Source organism: Stylophora pistillata, chromosome 5 (genome assembly GCF_964205215.1).
Source record: "Stylophora pistillata chromosome 5, jaStyPist1.2, whole genome shotgun sequence".
Classification (NCBI taxonomy): domain Eukaryota; kingdom Metazoa; phylum Cnidaria; class Anthozoa; order Scleractinia; family Pocilloporidae; genus Stylophora; species Stylophora pistillata.
The window spans coordinates 36,623,482-36,642,072 of NC_142523.1; the positions used below are offsets into that span (position 1 = coordinate 36,623,482).

Consider the following 18,591-nt stretch of genomic DNA (forward strand, 5'->3'; position numbering starts at 1 on the left):
ACGGATCGAGTGAGTATTAGTGAGTCAGTCTTAGGGATAGAAAATAATTTTTTCTTCACAGCCCAAACATTGTATCGTCACCGCACAATCTAATATTTTCAATTCATTGTTCTAATTGAATTTGGCTTTCTTACTATTTCAAGATTATTTTACATCCAAGAAGGAATTCGCAATCGATGATGGAAGCAAACCAAAAGGTATAAGCAAGAGATAATCTAAACTACTAATGTGTGTAAGCCTAAATCTGCGTGAAATTATCTAGAAAGCTCCACAATTAGGTGAGACTTGGCACAGCTTCTGCTTAAAACAAGGCAAAATAACTTGAAATGTTTCTATCATACAATTTTTTCGTAGAGTTTTCCAACCTTCAAACCAAGGTTTTAAGGCCCTGCAACAAATTTGAAGATTTTTCCGACACTGTCGTGAGTTTATTTGGTTAAGCGACTATGGGCCGTGAATCGTCAAAAGAAGTACATAAATCAACCAAATTTGTACAAAACGACCTGAGAATGGCAAGGGTTATTTAGAAATGTTGCAAGAGAAGTTGAACTTTCGAGTGAAAAAAATAATAAATTAAAATAATGGATAAATTTTCTTCACAGCTCAAAAGTTGCACCATCGCTGTGCAATTTTATTTTTTTCAGTATTCTAAGCTATTTTATACTTAAATATTGTGACTTTATGGGGAAAATCCTGGAATGTATTAGGGGGTGAAAAAATGAAAATCACCCCAGATCGCGCCTGTTTTAATTAACCGTTAGTTTATATTCAGTTGACGAAGAGACCAATATGGCAGCTGATGGAAACCTGGCCGTTGCTGACGTCGACAGTAGTTTCTCAGGTGAGGAAAAAATTAGACTTTGTCAGATTTTAAACTTAATTAAAATGACACAACTCCAACCGTCATTTGTCAGCTATGATGAGCATAACGAATAGTCTCTGTATCGCGAACGTCGAATACACCAGTCTTCAATTGCGCGATCATTGGTTTGATCCAAGAATCGCGCCTGTGATCGAAAGAAAATTAATTTATCACGATAAAGAGAATCAGTTCAAGAGGGAATTACAGAACACCCAATATGCGGCAAAAAAAAAAAAAAAAAAACAGACAGTGAAGGTCTTTTCTTTGTCATTTCTTTAACAGACAAAAGTAAGGCTACTTCCGGTGACAAAAACCTGGATTCAAGCAATACGTCTGTAGAAGGTAAATAAGTCAGAAAACTAAGTGAAATTATTGAAGTCTTAACTGAGAGAGGGTAAGCCTGGTATAGAATAGAAATATCGGCCTGGTATACAAAGAAATTTCTTCTGCAAAAGATTGGTGGTGCTTATCACCAAGATTTTTTGCACCAAAACTAAGGCGAGCTCCATAAAAAATACAATATAAAAAACATTTAGGAACCAAACTAACAGGGAGCGGCTTAAAAGATCAGCGATGAGAATTGGTGATGCAAACAATTACATTCTGAACATCGTTTACCGAGCCGAAATGTTGATTGGGACTCTGCAAGATCGATGTTTAACCGAGTTAAGTTAAACGATTGACTCTCGGAAACTGAATTACCTACTTAGGGCAGATTCTTCTCAACAGAAGGGTAAAAGGCAGGAGATAAAAGAGTAAGATACAAAGGACCGTTAGAAATCATAATTGTTTATGCTGTTATCATCACCCCTTTCATTTTAGTTCTCAAAGAGGCACAAGTTGACGCTGCTGAAGGAAACGAGGACTTTGCCGTCAACAATTCGTCAGGTGAGAAATTGATCGTGATCAGCTTTTAGCATGTGCCATTGATACAAACTCGATGAGGAAGAGTTTAACCTGTCCACAAACAGGGTCAGTTATATCGATTCAATCAAATTGATGCCTTGTTAGTCCAATCAGTGGGGTTAACAACGTGCATGGAAATCAAACTGTATATTCCATGAATTGCACATTCATTAAGGGTCCCTAAGTCGAAAATAAGTTGACTTCTATCACGCGCAAATTATATCTTATATATCGTTGCTATGATTTCAGAGAGCGACAATTCAGGTGATCAACATGTGGATCCAGACGAAGACCCCTTAGTTGGTAAGTGAGACAACCAATGCGTTGAACTAAACGTTAAATCAGACATCCAATTAACAATTACAGTTAAACCGCTGCTTTAAAAGCGCTTTTCATTTAAGTGTTGTTAAACCAAAGCCAAAGCAATGTAAGCGCAAGCCAAAGCTAACAAAATATCACAAAACGTTTTAACCGCTAGTTGCCGTTTTCGGATTTTGGCTACTATAGTCGCCCTTTAGGGATTTTGGCCATTATTGGCCTTTTGGCAATTTTTCCCATTAGTGGCTGTTTAGTAATTTTGGCCACTAGTGGCTGTTTTGAAATTTTGGCCGCTAGTAACCATTTCGATATTTTAGCCACTAGTGATCGTTTCCGAAATTTGGCCACCAGGGGCCGTTTCGCCATTTTGGCCACTAGTGGCCGTTTTGGAATCTTGGTCACTATGGGCCGTTTTCCCATTTCGGGCACTAGAGGTCGTTGCGCCATCTTAGCCACTTCTTGCCGTTTTGGGATTTTGGCCACTAGTGGCCGTTTTCCGTTCTTGGCCTCTAATGGCTGTTTTGCAATTTTGGCCATTGGTGGCTGTTTTGCAATTTTGGTCACTAGTGGCCGTTTTGCAGCTTTGGTCACTAGTTACCGTCTTGCCATTTTCGCCACTAGCGGATGTTTTTAAGATTTTGGTCATTAGTGGCCGTTTTGAGATTTTAGCCACTAGTGGCCGTTTTGGATGATTTTGGCCACTGGCGGCTGTTTTGCCATTTTGGCCAAAAGTGGCCGTTTACGAATCTTGCCGACAAGCGGCCGTTTGGCAATTTTGACCACAAGTGGCTCTTTCGCCATTTTAGCCACAAGGTACCGCTTTGTCCTTTTGGCCACTAGTAGCTGTTTTAATATTTTGCCCACTAGTGGCCATTTACGAGCGACGTTGTGAATTGACCGAGTGGAAATCGAAAAATGTGGCACATGGTCGAAAAATTGAAAACCTTCAAATTTTTCCCAGAGATACTTTGTAGTGAACATAGAAACGTGGTGAGGTTTTGTTTTCAGACTTGCATCTTTATCCTAGAAAATTCACGAAACTGAAACGAGCGTCGGTAGCCGTAAAATGGCGGAAATCAGTGCCCCGAGTAGAGGCAAATGAGCTTTTTTTATGAAAAGTGCTAAGGAAAGCAGGCTCATATTAATTTTAGAAATTTGTATAGGAAGGATACAGGCATGGTTTTAGTCAAAAACGGGACCATTTTATTTAATCTGGAGCTCACGGAACACTTTTGAAAATTACCAATATTTCAAAATCCAAATATCGCATTTCGCAGCAATTAGGTACCCTGTGGTTAACGCAGAAATTCCAAGCACCCTTTTACAGTAAGTACCGTGTTTGATTAGGAAATCAGTACAATAAGCTACCCTTGCATAGCTACCGACGACAGACTGGTTTTTATCCCTGCTTTCGTTTCAAATTCTCATCCATTCCACATGGTGAAATTGTTTACAACACCAGATTCCGTAAGCTAGCGGAGGCGTCTGTTTTTCTTGGCATTTTCGGACACATTTAAGTTTTAAGAAAGTTCTAGGGTAAAACTGAGCTTCACTGTGGACTTGAAAGAGGACAGTTCAATCATTTATACCGGTAGATCAAACATTCTCTGACGAAGAAGTTGAAGACGGGAGGCAATCTGATACTAGTGTAGATGTTACATACTAAAGCGTCTGTCATGCAAGGCTGAAATTATTTCAATCTTGTTACCACCTTGTAATTTTACGGCCACGAATATCCGTAACTATGGTCTTTAACAAACTTGTCAATGTGATAATCTTTCTTATCAGTAAGTCATCGCTGTGAGAAAACGTGGGAACGTTGCAAAAAATGGATCAAGAGTTCGAACTGATTTGGTACAAAACTTTCAATTTTGTCAAATAAAACGAAGTGAAATGTTAATATTTTTGGGAGGAACTCTTATTACTACCGTCGTACGGGAAAAAAAGGTGGTTTCTGTACCCTAAAGAAACAAATAGGTAACCTTTAAAAATTGTAAATTGAAAAAGTGAACCGTTCATCTTGAAAATTAGTGAATGGTTAACACCACAGCGTTTAATTTTGAGTAATGGATGCACGTGGGAGGTGTTTAGGTACCACAGAAGCGTAAGGGTCGCGCGGGGCGATAGCCGAGAGAGACTCTGGTTTCTTGAGTGCTTAGTAAACCTTCTTATGGCATACACAGCTGAGTAGCGTACGCTATGGTGATGAGCATTTGTTTTATAGCATGACAACGATACATTGAAGCAAAAAAGTTCCTATTTATGTAACAAATATTACGTGACCAGAAAAAACAAGCGTGCGGAAAACAGTCATTGCATTTCTTCATGTCAGCAACGAATATCCATGAGCAAATGGTAGACACGAAATTGGCCAGTAAGAACGCGCGCTTTACTTTGGTTATGTTATAGTTCAAATTATGGAATGCTGTGAACGGCAACGTACATTAATGGAAAATATAATTCCAAAACCTCTCTTGTTTTGTTTGAGTTTATTTAACGATTGTTTTCAAAATGTCGTCACGGACTTGCCAATCAAATGTCAAATAAATCTAACCTATCGCGCCTTTGTTGTTTGTGTTTCCCCGCTCTTTAAACCAGTTATTTACTTTTGTTGCCATAAGCTGTTGTTAAGTCTTTGGTTTTCTTGTTGAGGCTGTTTTATCGTTGTTGTCATTGTGGATCACATTTTCTTGATCCACTTGCTCAAAATGTTCTCAAAATCGTAAAACCCATGTTTCATTTGAAAAAATGTGAGGAATGAGCACTCAGTAAATGGACTTGTATAGTTTTGGACATGAGCATTACTTTACTGGGTATCCTAGGTGTTGCAAGTTAGTGGTCATATCGAGTAACGTTTCCGTTTCCCTGCGTTTTTAGTGATAGGAAAGGACTGTCTTCAGCAAGGTAACAAAGAATACACGCAGGAAAATTATCATTGTGCAATACAACTCTACACCGAGGGACTTCAACTTAACTGCAAAGATAATCGGCTGACAGCCAAACTCTACAGGAACAGGGCAGCAGCACATTTCCATTTAGGTATGGAATTTGAATGTTAAAATATTTGTAGTTTACTTTAAAAGTTCATCTTCGAAAAGGATTATGCGGTCCCATTTTAGGCTACTTTTTCTGAACGTTTATCAATGACTCCAAACAAGTTCAAGAATATCCAGTAATATAATGACTACTTAAGACAAAGAATCCGTATCTTGCAACTTTTATTGGACTAAAAGCCCCGAAGAGAGCTTTATATCACTCACGACTCTTGTTCAACGTTTGGAGGTTAGGAAAGCTCAATTTGTAGGTCCTAATGTTAAAAATAGGGGGGAAATAAATAAGCCAATCCCATTAACACCGTCAATTCCCGTGTGTATTCTACTCTTCCTCCTCTCCAGTCCCCCTTTTTATCTCATTATCGTAGGTGAAATGATCGAGCTGGTTTTCTTATCACTCAGCCGTGAAAAAAACTCGAAATAGTAGTAAACAGGCCAGTTTAAAGGCGAATCGGATACTCTTTTTACTGTTGTATGATATCCCTCTCTTAGAAAACTTTGAAAACAGCCTGGATGATGCCTCGGTTGCCGTTCAATTGGAGCCAACTTTCACCAAAGCCCTTAAGAAAGGTAAGTTTTACTTTAGCCACCATTCAGTAGAAAGGCTCTGGCTACGTTGACATAAAATGTCTCGGCTCATATCTACGTGGTCACACACTGGAAAACATCTTTTGTGTATTGAAAATGCCAATCTTTTGTCTTCTCAATAAAAGCACTTAACTATTTCCCACCAAACATTGTTTTTATAGGAGCTGAGGCTTGTGTACAGCTTAAGTTGTATGATGAAGCAAAGATCTGGTGTCAGAAAGGACTAGCTATATCCTTTGAGAAATTCATTCGTATAAAAGATGTAAAAAGTGCTTCAAACAACAGTCAGACCTGTATTAAGCGATCACCCTATATTAGTCGGACAGTTGTCAAAGTACTGAATTTGTTTCTCCTTGATTACTTTAATTTCACTTTTACTAAGCGGTCGTGGTCACCTTTGAATGAGTCTCAAGGGCCTTTTTTGCATTGTCCTCCACCTGTATTAAACGGTCACTTGAAGCGAAACCACCTTTTCTATGTTATTCTATTTTCCTTCTTAACTCGTTAGGTCTCGGAAAGAGACGACGAGCATACTATTCATCATTTATGGTCACTACATCTGCCTTCGTTTTGAGGCTAAAACTATGGTGCTGAATAATTAACAAAATCGGTTAAAACTAAAATGTCTAAATCCAGCTGTTTTAAAGGTTAATCGATATACAAACTCTATAAAAATGTAATTGCACTTGAAGGAAAATTTTGGTTACGCAGGGTCATGACTTGAGCGCTTTGTTCGTTCTGTCTCGCTCTGGTCCATTAAGCACTTTTTTCCAATGTTGCCAATCTCGACTCTGCAGATGTTCTTATTGTAACTCTGCACTTCGTTGTTGCTGTTTATTTAATCACTTTCTCCAGAGTATGGTGAGGGTCGCACAACAGAGCGAGGCTCCAAATTAAGTGCGCCCGATATCCCACCCATCCCACCCCAGGGGAGGACATCCATCACACAGTAATCTCGTGTGTGGGAAATTAACGTCTCCTACCCCAACCCTGCAGGAGACGGGACCTCCATTTATTCGTCCCTATCCGAGAAGACTAGAATATCTAACCATTTCTTGATGTTATAGAAAGGTAGCAAATTCTTCTCAATTATTTTAAGACCCTGAGTGTTGGTCCGGCCGGGGCTCGAACCCTCGACCTCCCGCACAACAGTCCAGCGCTCTATCCATTGAGCTGACCGGGAGGCTGTTCAACTTACTAATCTATTGAATTATGGTCTGTCTGTATTTCCTGATCGCTTTCATCGTGGTCTTCGTCACCTCATTCAGATTCTGCATTCTTTGTTGAAATCCTCCTGTCACATGACAGCTTTACAGGGCTAGCACGTGAAGAGGCATGCGGTATCGACCTCCGTGTCAGAGGTTAGGTCTGATTGCCAAAAGTATGGCTGGGCTTAGCGTGCACTCATTTCTTTTGAGCACTGATATTTTTACAAGCCTCACTTTTCATTTATCGAAGGCTACAATTTCTCTTGCAATGATAGATTTCCTGCTCGTTCAATTTTCGGGGACGTATAGGGAGTAGCCGAACTCATGTCACACGGTAGTATTGTCGACACGTGGAAGACTTGGTGTTTAAAAGTTAAAGAGCCAATTTGAGCCAATTGTAATGACCTAATCATTTCGGTCCTACAAGAATCATGCCTTGAAGTGCATCAAACGTAACACCAACCTTTCCATTCTGACCGATAGTTTACATTTGGGTCCAAAGACCTCTTTCACAGCTTTGCAATAAGGGATAAGCTCGTATGTTGTTAGCCCCGCTAGGAAACTACTTTAGGTGTCAAAGGCCCAAACAACAGCCTCTTCTTCCATCTGGATATTCTACCGCTAAGACTCGCCTAGGCTTTGGCTCGTAAATCCACCTGCTCTCCTCGCTCTTACCCTTCCTTGCTCCAATAAAGCTCAGTGTTAATACCGATACCCCTACGGTTCTTTTATTAGCTTTCGTATGATCATGGTCCTCTGCTATAAACATCCTCATGGCTTTCTGCATGTACGGTAGAACTACTGATAGTTTCTCGACGATGTATGGCGGTAATTTGAAGATTGCCTTTTCCTTCAGCAAAATATGTTAACCCTCTCAACCAGAAACACCACCTGTCGCTAAGCTCTGACTACGAGTTGGAGGTATTTATTGACTGTATATCTACTGCTATAATGCCTAAGAGACTAATCAAACTCTCCTCATCGCCAGGGCCTCAAGGATAACGGATTATCCAGCTAAAAGCAATACCCGAGCTTTATCTTGCGCCGTTTCATGTTTTTCCTCAGCTATCGACATCTTGCACACCCGCTTTGCACAGGAAAAACGATACATTATCCATTGTCCTGACATGAACAATAGATACCAATTTGTCAACAATCTCAGAAACAGGCCCAAGTTTTTGAGGTTTTTTGCAGACATACAAAACAAAGCGCTCAAATGGCGAACAGGCCGCGAGGAGAGTATCGCGTCTTCCCTGCCCAAATATGTCTTAGTCACATGTAACCTCGTCACCCAGCACTGACAAGTGGTGGATCTTAATGTCTTACTCTTTCCACATTCGTGCAATGCACATTTCATTTTCCATCTAAATTAAAGGTTCTCTTTGGATTGCGAACACGCTTTGATGCTGGCCCCAGTTGAGGTTAAAATATTTTAATCTGCCTGCCATTCTCCCTATAGTTCTTGTGTTTTCACAGCTTTTCTCCATCTCTAACTATGATTCAGGAATGTCAATTAAAATAAAAATCTTCCCAGCCGTTGTCCTTCCCCTCTGAAACTGCCAGTTCTAATTCCATCTTAATCAGCACTCATTCGCTGTTTCTCTATTGCTGTCACAGTTCTATCTTTTCGTCATCTGTTAGTCTGTGTGACGATTAAAGCCCTAATCCACCCGTTGTCCCCCAGAGCTCGTTCCATAATTCTTAAAGTGTATGCCATTTGCATCAAACTGGTGGCCCCTTACTTCCTTTTATAACAAACAAACTTTGAAACCTCTTGTAATTCTTAGATGCCCTTTTCTTTTATCCCGTCAAAACATCACGAAATACTTATATATAGTTCTTCAGCCTTTTTGAGCGTATTAAAAACGTTCCTGTTGTGTCAATTTTCGCTAAGATGTAATTCTCCTTGCCTTGGCAAGTTATCATCTTAAGAGATCAATCATTCCATTTCTACTCAAGCATTTAAACAATAATTCCTTGCCTCTCTACATGTCACAAACTGTCAATTTATCTTAAATCAGAACTTAGCGATCAGACTTTTCCAATGAGTGCATATGGGGCAAAACGCTTCTTCTTTCTTGGTCAAAAGGGTACGATATCCGTACATTGTTTTATACTGAGTGATATTTGGAAAGCATTTGTTAGTAATCCCTGCTCCTTTGCGCAGATTTCTCTCGAAGTGACTCGACACAATTTATCCCCCGTTCAAATTTATGTTAATGAGTATAAAATGACATTTAAGAGGCAGACAAAGTGGCAAAGCGAACAATAAGAAAAGCTGAAAAGTGGACCACTTAAACGAATTGCACAAGGAATAAATGACTATGTGAACTGCAAAGTAAGTACAGTTATTATCGACAATTTTGTCTTAAAGGTCATTCAAATCTTTGTTGCGACGTGGTTTCAGCGAGTTTTCAACAGCCAAAAAGGCACTTTGCAGTTAGAACATAAAGACGTCTTGCAGTTTATACATGGCATTCACCAAAACACTGAATTAAACAAACCTTGAGCCTTCCACCCTTCCTCCCAGCAGTTTCATTTGACTTAACGATACGAAGATAGGCGATAATAGGGAAAGATTGCGTCATCTACTAAACAAGTGTGTTGGGGAGACAATCGCATCCGGAGAGATAAAGCCACAGCAAGAAAAGGTAAACTTGAGAATCCCTTCATAACTGTTTCTTTAAATGAAATTATGTTAAGATGAGATAAACAATTTTTGATATAACAGAAAAATCGAGTTTCCAGATGGGATTGGAACCCACGACCCTCCGTGATCTAGTCGGATGCTCTAACCACTGAGCTACAAGAGACTCTATGGTGAGCAAGGGTCAATTTGTGGGTATTGACTTCAATACCCACTAATTGGATATTCAAATCCCATCCCGTGGGTATTGGGTATTCAATTGGGTATTTAAATCCCGTGGGTTCAAATCCCATCTGGAAACTCGATTTTCCTCCTATATTAAAAACTGTTTATTTCATCTTTACATGCTCACTTTGAGGGCTGGTCGGCTGCATGTGATGCTTTAATGCATTTGATGCTCTAATGTGACAGCGTGATGCTGTTAGTGAGCTTCTATGCGCTAGCTGAGGTTTGGCTGTGTAGCCGCGTGATGCGGTTCTAGTCAATACCCACTAATAGACCCTTGCTCACCATTGAGTCTCTTGTAGCTCAGTGATTAGAGCATCCAACTAGATCACAGAGGGTCGTGGTTTCAAATCCCATCTGGAAACTCGATTTTTCTCTTGAAATTATGTTAGGCGGCAAAAAAATTTAAAGAGGTTAAAACGAGCATCTCGAGTTCACATCTTTTAATCCAGATCTGGTAACGTAAACCAACCAATTACATCGCTGTGTCGTTACGATCACACGGACATGTAGTAGCCAGTATTGGATGGCGATTGATCCCTCGTCTATTAGGTGCAAAATATTAGCGGCTAAGTATGCCCTAGGAACCTTGTATTATTTTTCTCTGCCAACTCAAGGTGTACCGAGGGCTCTGGACAAGCCTTTAAGAATAAAAATGAGCGATAATAATTTTGAATGACGTTTCGGTAACTCGTTCATCCTTTTTTAGTTCTAAATGTCACATTCCTATGAATTCAATTTCTATGACAGAAGCAAGCTGGCAACCGAGTCTGCTCACCTTAGGAGAGCCTCGGACGAGCGCACATTACTGTTAATAGTTAATATGTTTTATAAACAAGGTTCAACTAACTGTTTGATGATGATTCCGATAACTCTCGGATTGTATTCGCAAAGTCATAAAGCTTTCAGGTCGTAGGGGAGATTTGAGTCACACCTAGAGCAAGATAAATTCGATCTCGTCGGTTCTGTTTTTGCCGGCAAAGCTGTCACCATTTTGAAAACAAAAATCAAATTTTAAAAACTTTTTGGTCCTTTTTGTCGATCTGAAAAACTTTTTAGGCACTTTTTACTACTCAATATAAAATTATGATGGTTTAAATAACTATAACAGTTATTTTTAGTCAGAAATTATTTCATACGTCAACTATTTCTATCCATTTAAATCGTCAGTGTGTATTTTTCACGTGACTTAAAACTTCTAGTATTTGAAATGAACGGCGAACCACGCACTTAAGAACCAGTTTTCAGTCGTATTATAATTCTATTATAAGCTAAGATTGTTTGCCGCCTTACTGGAAGAGTATTGGTGCACATAGTGGAAAATGAGGGGACAGAGAGGAACAATTCAGAAGCTGTCTAGCACCTAACACTTGTCGATCTTTCCGAAGTCACATTCAATTTCAGTGATAAATAATTTCTCTGTTTCGTCAGACATCCACACTGAAATAATTTCCGTTTTTCTTAGTCCCTTCTATAGACAAAACTTATCTTCAAGCTGTTTAAGATGACATTACTCCCACCCAGAACATCAAAAAGTGATTAGCCTTTAGGCCGAAGTCTTGTAAAAAATACTTACGTTCTAATCATTATCAATTGGCATATTTCAATGGCTTAGACATAAGCCTGCCCCTCTATCACCTCATTTTTTAGCGCTTAGTCACTTTCACAAAGACGACATGTCATTCGAAAATCCACATCGAACGAGGATTCATAAAACCTTTGTACTAGTGTATCTCATAGACCAATCACGAAGGTCTAACAAGGAAACTAGTTGTCTGTGGCCTTTAATGCAAGACCTTCATTCGGACCTAAAACTAAGTGTTCGAATAATAGTATAATAAAAGTTTGCGACACATTTCCAAACCCTTAGGAAGACTTAAACAAGACAGTAGAACGTATGGCCAGACAAGTGAAAGACAATGCCAGGGAAGGAAGAAGCTATGAAAATCTTGGCAATGCTTATGATGGTCTAGGACAGTTCAAAACAGCCATCGAGTACCATGAACATCACCTAGAAATTGCCAAACAAGTAGGAGCCAAGGCTGCAGAGGGATACATTTCTGCAAATCTTGGCATTGTTTATCATTGTCTACGACAGTTCAAAACAGCCATCGAGTACCATAAACGTGACCTAGAGATTGCCAAAGAAGTGGGAGACAAGGCTGGAGAAGGAAGGAGTCATGGAAATCTTGGCAATGCTTACCATTGTCTAGGACAGTTCAAAACAGCCATCGAGTACCATAAACGTGACCTAGAAATTGCCAAAGAAGTGGGAGACAAGGCTGGAGAAGGAGAGAGTTATGGAAATCTTGGCAATGCTTATCGTGGTCTAGGACAGTTCAAAACAGCCATCGAGTACCATAAACGTGACCTAGAAATTGCCAAAGAAGTGGGAGACAAGGCTGGAGAAGGAAGGAGTCATGCAAATCTTGGCAATGCTTATCGTGGTCTAGGACAGTTCAAAACAGCCATCGAGTACCATAAACGTCACCTAGCAATTGCCAAAGAAGTGGGAGACAAGGCTGGAGAAGGAAAGAGTTATGCAAATCTTGGCAATGCTTACAATGGTCTAGGACAGTTCAAAACAGCCATCGAGTACCATAAACGTCACCTAGAAATTGCCAAAGAAGTGGGAGACAAGGCTGGAGAAGGAAGGAGTTATGGAAATCTTGGCAATGCTTATGATGGTCTAGGACAGTTCAAAACAGCCATCGAGTACCATAAACGTGACCTAGAGATTGCCAAAGAAGTGGGAGACAAGGCTGGAGAAGGAAAGAGTTATGCAAATCTTGGCAATGCTTATCATGGTCTAGGACAGTTCAAAACAGCCATCGAGTACCATAAACGTGACCTAGAAATTGCCAAAGAAGTGGGAGACAAGGCTGGAGAAGGAAGGAGTTATGCAAATCTTGGCAATGCTTATGATGGTCTAGGACAGTTCAAAACAGCCATCGAGTACCATAAACGTGACCTAGAGATTGCCAAAGAAGTGGGAGACAAGGCTGGAGAAGGAAAGAGTTATGCAAATCTTGGCAATGCTTATCATGGTCTAGGACAGTTCAAAACAGCCATCGAGCACCATAAACGTGACCTAGAAATTGCCAAAGAAGTGGGAGACAAGGCTGGAGAAGGAAGGAGTTATGCAAATCTTGGCAATGCTTATCGTGGTCTAGGACAGTTCAAAACAGCCATCGAATACCATAAACGTCACCTAGAAATTGCCAAAGAAGTGGGAGACAAGGCTGGAGAAGGAAAGAGTTATGCAAATCTTGGCAATGCTTATGATGGTCTAGGACAGTTCAAAACAGCCATCGAGTACCATAAACGTCACCTAGAGATTGCCAAAGAAGTGGGAGACAAGGCTGGAGAAGGAAGGAGTCATGGAAATCTTGGCAGTGCTTATCATGGTCTAGGACAGTTCAAAACAGCCATCGAGTACCATAAACGTGACCTAGAAATTGCCAAAGAAGTGGGAGACAAGGCTGGAGAAGGAAAGAGTTATGCAAATCTTGGCAATGCTTATCATGGTCTAGGACAGTTCAAAACAGCCATCGAGTACCATAAACGTCACCTAGAAATTGCCAAAGAAGTGGGAGACAAGGCTGGAGAAGGAAAGAGTTATGCAAATCTTGGCAATGCTTATCATGGTCTAAGACAGTTCAAAACAGCCATCGAGTACCATAAACGTGACCTAGAAATTGCCAAAGAAGTGGGAGATGAGGATGGAGAAGGAAGGAGTCATGGAAATCTTGGCAATGCTTATCATGGTCTAGGACAGTTCATAACAGCCATCGAGTACTATAAAACCAGTCTAGAAATTGCCAGAGAAGAAGGGCAAATGCTTGATATGGCCAAGACTCAATGTAATCTTGCTCTCACTTATGAAGTGCAGGGATGTCTCCAATTGGCCCTGGACTATTTTGTTTCCAGTGTGGAGGTTTTTAATGAGCTTCTGGCTGGTCTTCTGACTCACGATGCATGGAAGATTTCGTTCCGAAATGTTTACCAAGCAGCATACAAGGGTATTTGGCGCGTTCTTTTGAGACAGGGTGAGGATGTCAAAGCTCTTTTTGCTGCCGAGGAGGGACGTGCACAGGCTCTAGGAGATTTGGTGGATGCAAAGTATAACTTTGTACAAGCCTACGCTCGGTCGAGCTCTGGAAAACGCTCTGATTGCCTTTCAGTAAAAAACGTTTTATCAGATGCAGTTTTTCTAGCAATAACCGGACCTTACATTGTTTCGTGGGTAATTCGGAATGGGAAAGTCGTCGGATCGAGAACGAAGCATGTGAACAACTTTGTTTACCAGGATGAATTAGAATTCTACATCACCTCTCTGAATAAGGCTACTCTCTCACAAGTCAGTGAAAGGGCTGCTGTTGAATGGGAAATAAGGTTACCTGAAGTGGGCCGAGATGGAAAAGGAGCGAACGAGGACTCCTTGCGAAACTCGATGACAAATGCCCTGAGGAAGCTCCATGATATCATAGTTACTCCTATCGCTGATTTGGTGGAAGGGGAGGAGATTGTATTTGTTCCTGAAGGTCCACTCTGCTTGGTGCCTTACGCAGCATTGGTGGATTCGAATTCAAGATATCTGTGCGAATCTTTCAGGATTCGAGTGCTTCCATCCTTATCCATTTTAAAATCAATCACTGACTGCCCGAAAGAATTTCATGTTAAAACCGGTGCGCTGCTCGTGGGGGATCCGTGTTACAAACAAGTTACTCATCAGGAGAAATTGCTGAGTCAACTTCCGGGTGCAAGGAAAGAGGTGAAGATGATTGGAGAAATCATCGGCATTGCTCCTCTTATTGGAGAGGAGGCGACAAAGTACGAGGTATTAAGGCGAATGTCCTCAGTTGCCCTTATTCACATTGCAGCACATGGTAAAAAAGAAACAGGAGAAATTTTTTTGGCACCAAACATCAAGAGGACAACTCGTCAAGCTCAAGAGGAAGACTATTTACTGAGAATAGAAGACGTCTTGCAAGCTGGGCTGCGAGCAAGGCTGGTTGTGTTAAGCTGTTGTCACAGCGCCTGCGGAGAGGTCTTGGCCGAAGGTGTGGTTGGTATTGCACGAGCGTTCTTGGGTGCCGGTGCTCGATCCGTTCTGGTATCCCTGTGGCCCATTGCCGACCATGGTACTCCGATGTTCATGGAATATTTTTACGGAGCCATGGCTGAAGGGAGGAGTGCCAGTGAGGCTGTCGATCAAGCCACGAAGTGCATGAGAGAAACTGAAATGTTTAGAAAAGCGTATTACTGGGCGCCTTTTGTCCTCATTGGAGATGACGTGAACCTTGAATTGACCGAGATGTAGATGTTCTCAACGTGAGTGCGCTTTTAATTTTGTTTAATCAAAACGAGAAAAGTGAGATGTTAATCATTACTTTATCCTTACATTGACAACTCTTGAATTAGGATTTGTACATTTTTTCAGTTACTCTGAGGTCAAATTCAGTTTTATTTTATTTAAACTTCACTTTGATCGAACAGCCGAGATAGAAGGCGCATAATGCAAAGAGACCAATAAAACCAAGGACATGTGTTTTGAGTTGAGTCACTGCGTGAATAAAGCACGGGACTTAGGTTCAGTTTGTTGGGGCTGTTTACATGGAGGTTAAGGAAGGTGGGACCCGCCTGTCCAGATAATCTCTTATTTTATGTTAATCACCTTTACATGATGAGGGGGGGTAACCTGTCTTGTCAGGTTGCTTAGTCTGTCCGACAATTTGTCATGTAAACGTTTCAAGGTGGGGTGATCCCCCCAGTGTTTCGTTCATGTTACATGAGCAAGCACGCCAACAATCTCTCACCCTGGGATTCCGGGGTTGTAAGATTGTATGAAGACGAGGGCTATTTTTCGACACCGCCTAGGCAGGTTACTTCATTCATCTAGGGTCCCCATCCCCATGTTTAGAGTCCCTCACAGGAACTCAAGAAAAAACTCAAATTTGTATATGCCTCTATATCTCGTAGTTCTTTCATTTTTGTTTTAGGTCGTTACAGAGTGAATTTCTGTGCAGAGAAGACATGACTAGATCCCTGGTGTGTGGCATCGACCGATGGCAGATTGAACTAACAGAGGGAAACCACAAATTAAACGTTAAGCAGCGGCTGGAAGTATTAAACAACCTGCTGCGAGGCAATAATTAAATAATGGACTTTAATTGCAACCAAAGCGATCAATTATAGTAACCAAAAAAGAACTGCACGAATTTCGATTAACGGATGGTTCAACTTGTACCTTTTGCCCTAGTTCAGATTCAGTAGAGCATACTTTTCTGGATTGCTCCGAGAAAAATATTTTTATTATGAAGCGTTAAGGTGGTTTAACCGCGTAAACGAGACCGAAATTGAACTTTCTAATGAGCAAATTACTTTTAATGAAACATCCGACTTTTATCAATTATCAGAATACCCAAGACGCAGACTACACTTATTTGTTATTCTTTTGAAACAGTATGTCCACGGTCGTAAGTGTCTTGAGAAAAAACCGATTTCGAAAGAATTCCAAAATAAAATGTTAATGCAATGGCAAATAGAGAAATGTGCTCTTCACTAATTTTGCTTCTCCCCTTCGAAAAATCAATACTTTAAAAAGGAGGTAAAGACTCGAAGCGATATATCTATAGCTATACGTAAGCTCTACTGTAATAATGAAGATTGTAAGTAACTCGTAGGTGCCTTTTGATTGATATCTGTAATTTTTTACTCCTTTTACTTGTTTTTTCCTTTCTTTTATTCATCTATTCTGTATTGTAATGTATTGTTGTTTTTTTTTCTTCTTAGTTGTATCACGTTTTTGTATAGCCAATGTAATGTAAATTGTATATGTATGTGTGTGCCTTAGAAAAAAAAAAACAAAAACAAAAAAAAAACAACGCGATCAACAATAAGTATGTACAGTTCAAAACTCTTTTTGGTCTTTCATTATATTCAGTTTTGGGGACTTATACTGATGAAAACCAGATGACAGATTGTCTGTGGATATTGAGTAGCTAGTATTACGGCCATACGGAAGTCATATTATGAAGACAAAACATTTTAACAAAATTTACATTGTCTCCCTTGGGATTATTCAGCAACTTTTTGTAAAATAATCAATCTGAAACTTTATGTGTTTTATTATCGAGTCATTTTCACAGACACGAGCAACAATTTAATTTATAATTTTCCGAACAGCTTTAAGCATAAGCTAAGTACCAGGTTTCAATTTTGGTGTTACCAATAATCTAAGGATATTTTACCTTTGAAGTTTTTGACTTGCCACAAGTTGTACATACCCCTTTTTTAAATGCATCTTAAATCGTTATACCACTTTCCACTTTAGAAGTAATGTACTTTTGGAAAAACCTAGAGCATTCATTGTATTAAATTATGAAATGCGGTAACAAAGGAGTTCCTTTGTATTTACTTCGCACATAATCCAGTTGTAGTACATTTCATCAACACTGTAACTCTCAAGATCTTGATATCGATTCTTCTTACTTCTTTCTATATATTTACTGCAGTTTACACCCGGAAAGTTTTAGAGAAAATGCAGCCGTTGTCCTTCGAGTATCACCCTTCTGGTTAGCATTGAAATATTCGAGACTACCAACAAAAAGGGTAAAATTTTGTTCAGCGTTGGCCAAATCCTTCCCCCACCACACCCCTTCCTTGTCTTCATAATCTTTTCTTGCACATTTATTTTGAACACAACATTACATTACTAGGGTAGGACTCACGAGTTATCTCTTATTCGCTGGGATAAGGGGAGTTAGTTCAACTTAAAAAAAGGGCCAGCTTCGAAGGTCATCAAATCTATAAAAGCAAAATATATCCATATTTTGCCAGGCACCCTGATAAAGAGACTGAAGGCACTTTTTCAAACAGCGAAGTATTCTCTCCTACCGTCAGCTCCGATCCTTAAATCCACATGCAGGTTCGATTTCCGTTGGTTACTGGGATCTGGATAAGAGCATGGGCTCATTTCCCGAACAGCGGCTGGTGCCCATGAATTATTTTTCCGTCCAGTTGTTCGCTGAGACTAATCGAAACTTTTCAACCCTCAGACAGCTTGGAGTTCTTGGTATCTAATGTCTCCTTACAACGTCACGCTGGTTCAAGCATTAGGGTCATAACAATAAAAGGAAACCTTTCATTACCAGTCCCCTTGGGGACAGTCATGATTACTGTAACAGTTGTGGAGAGATGGCTAATTATGTAATTTATGAGGATAGCAAGCAGGCGGCAAAGTACAACATGCTTTTAATTCATTTTAAAGATGTTACTAAAATCTGATACTTACAAGTCATAGGGATAGTAAAAGAACACCAGATATTTTCCTGAGGAGAAAAAACTCATATATCAAAACGAATAGAATAAATCGGAAGGAAATGGCAAATTGTCAACAGATGATGAAAAACTGTACATTAATATGCCAAAAATTGAGCAAGGGTAAAGTTTTTAAAAGAAGTAATAATATACCTAAACAATATGTTTGATTAGATGTATTTGATCTGAACAGGTCACTCTACTTAATGTGAATCACACTTCTTCCAAATATCTCTTCATTCATTCAAGCCAAGGCAAAAGCTACGGCTTATGCATAGATAATAGCACATATCAGTACACATACACAACGTACACAAAGAACAATTCAGCATTTGTAAGCATTACAGTGTCAAATTTTAAATGGACTTCACATGGGGCTCTTTAATTTTTCCAAGTTTTTTTTCATGAGCAAACGGGAAAATCTTAGTCTTGAGATCAGTTATCTTCAACTCCTCAACCGCG

At 40.0% G+C, this 18,591-nt stretch overlaps 2 protein-coding genes across 2 annotated transcripts in view; both read left to right on the plus strand.

Annotated features, from left to right (window-relative positions):
- LOC148731745 (FYVE, RhoGEF and PH domain-containing protein 2-like) overlaps positions 1 to 18,591 on the plus strand; it is an 87,574-nt gene that overhangs the window by 33,473 nt on the left and 35,510 nt on the right. The window lies entirely within an intron of this gene.
- LOC148731750 (uncharacterized) lies at positions 756 to 16,694 on the plus strand. The gene is made up of 11 exons (XM_088760785.1): positions 756 to 841; positions 1,145 to 1,204; positions 1,685 to 1,750; positions 2,018 to 2,071; positions 4,964 to 5,125; positions 5,632 to 5,709; positions 5,889 to 6,230; positions 6,996 to 7,088; positions 7,792 to 7,856; positions 11,678 to 15,141; positions 15,810 to 16,694. Exons 1-10 carry the CDS (start codon positions 790 to 792, stop codon positions 15,128 to 15,130), a joined length of 4,425 nt encoding a protein of 1,474 aa, XP_088616911.1. The 5' UTR covers positions 756 to 789; the 3' UTR covers positions 15,131 to 15,141; positions 15,810 to 16,694.

Excerpts from the sequence above, each read along its gene's own strand:
- LOC148731750 (XM_088760785.1), top strand. The coding sequence starts at position 790 with ATGGCAGCTGATGGAAACCTGGCCGTTGCTGACGTCGACAGTAGTTTC. Across the intron at positions 1,205-1,684 it reads AAGCAATACGTCTGTAGAAG|TTCTCAAAGAGGCACAAGTT; the intron begins GTAAATAAGTCA and ends CTTTCATTTTAG. Across the intron at positions 7,089-7,791 it reads TATCGACCTCCGTGTCAGAG|CAAAATATGTTAACCCTCTC; the intron begins GTTAGGTCTGAT and ends CTTTTCCTTCAG.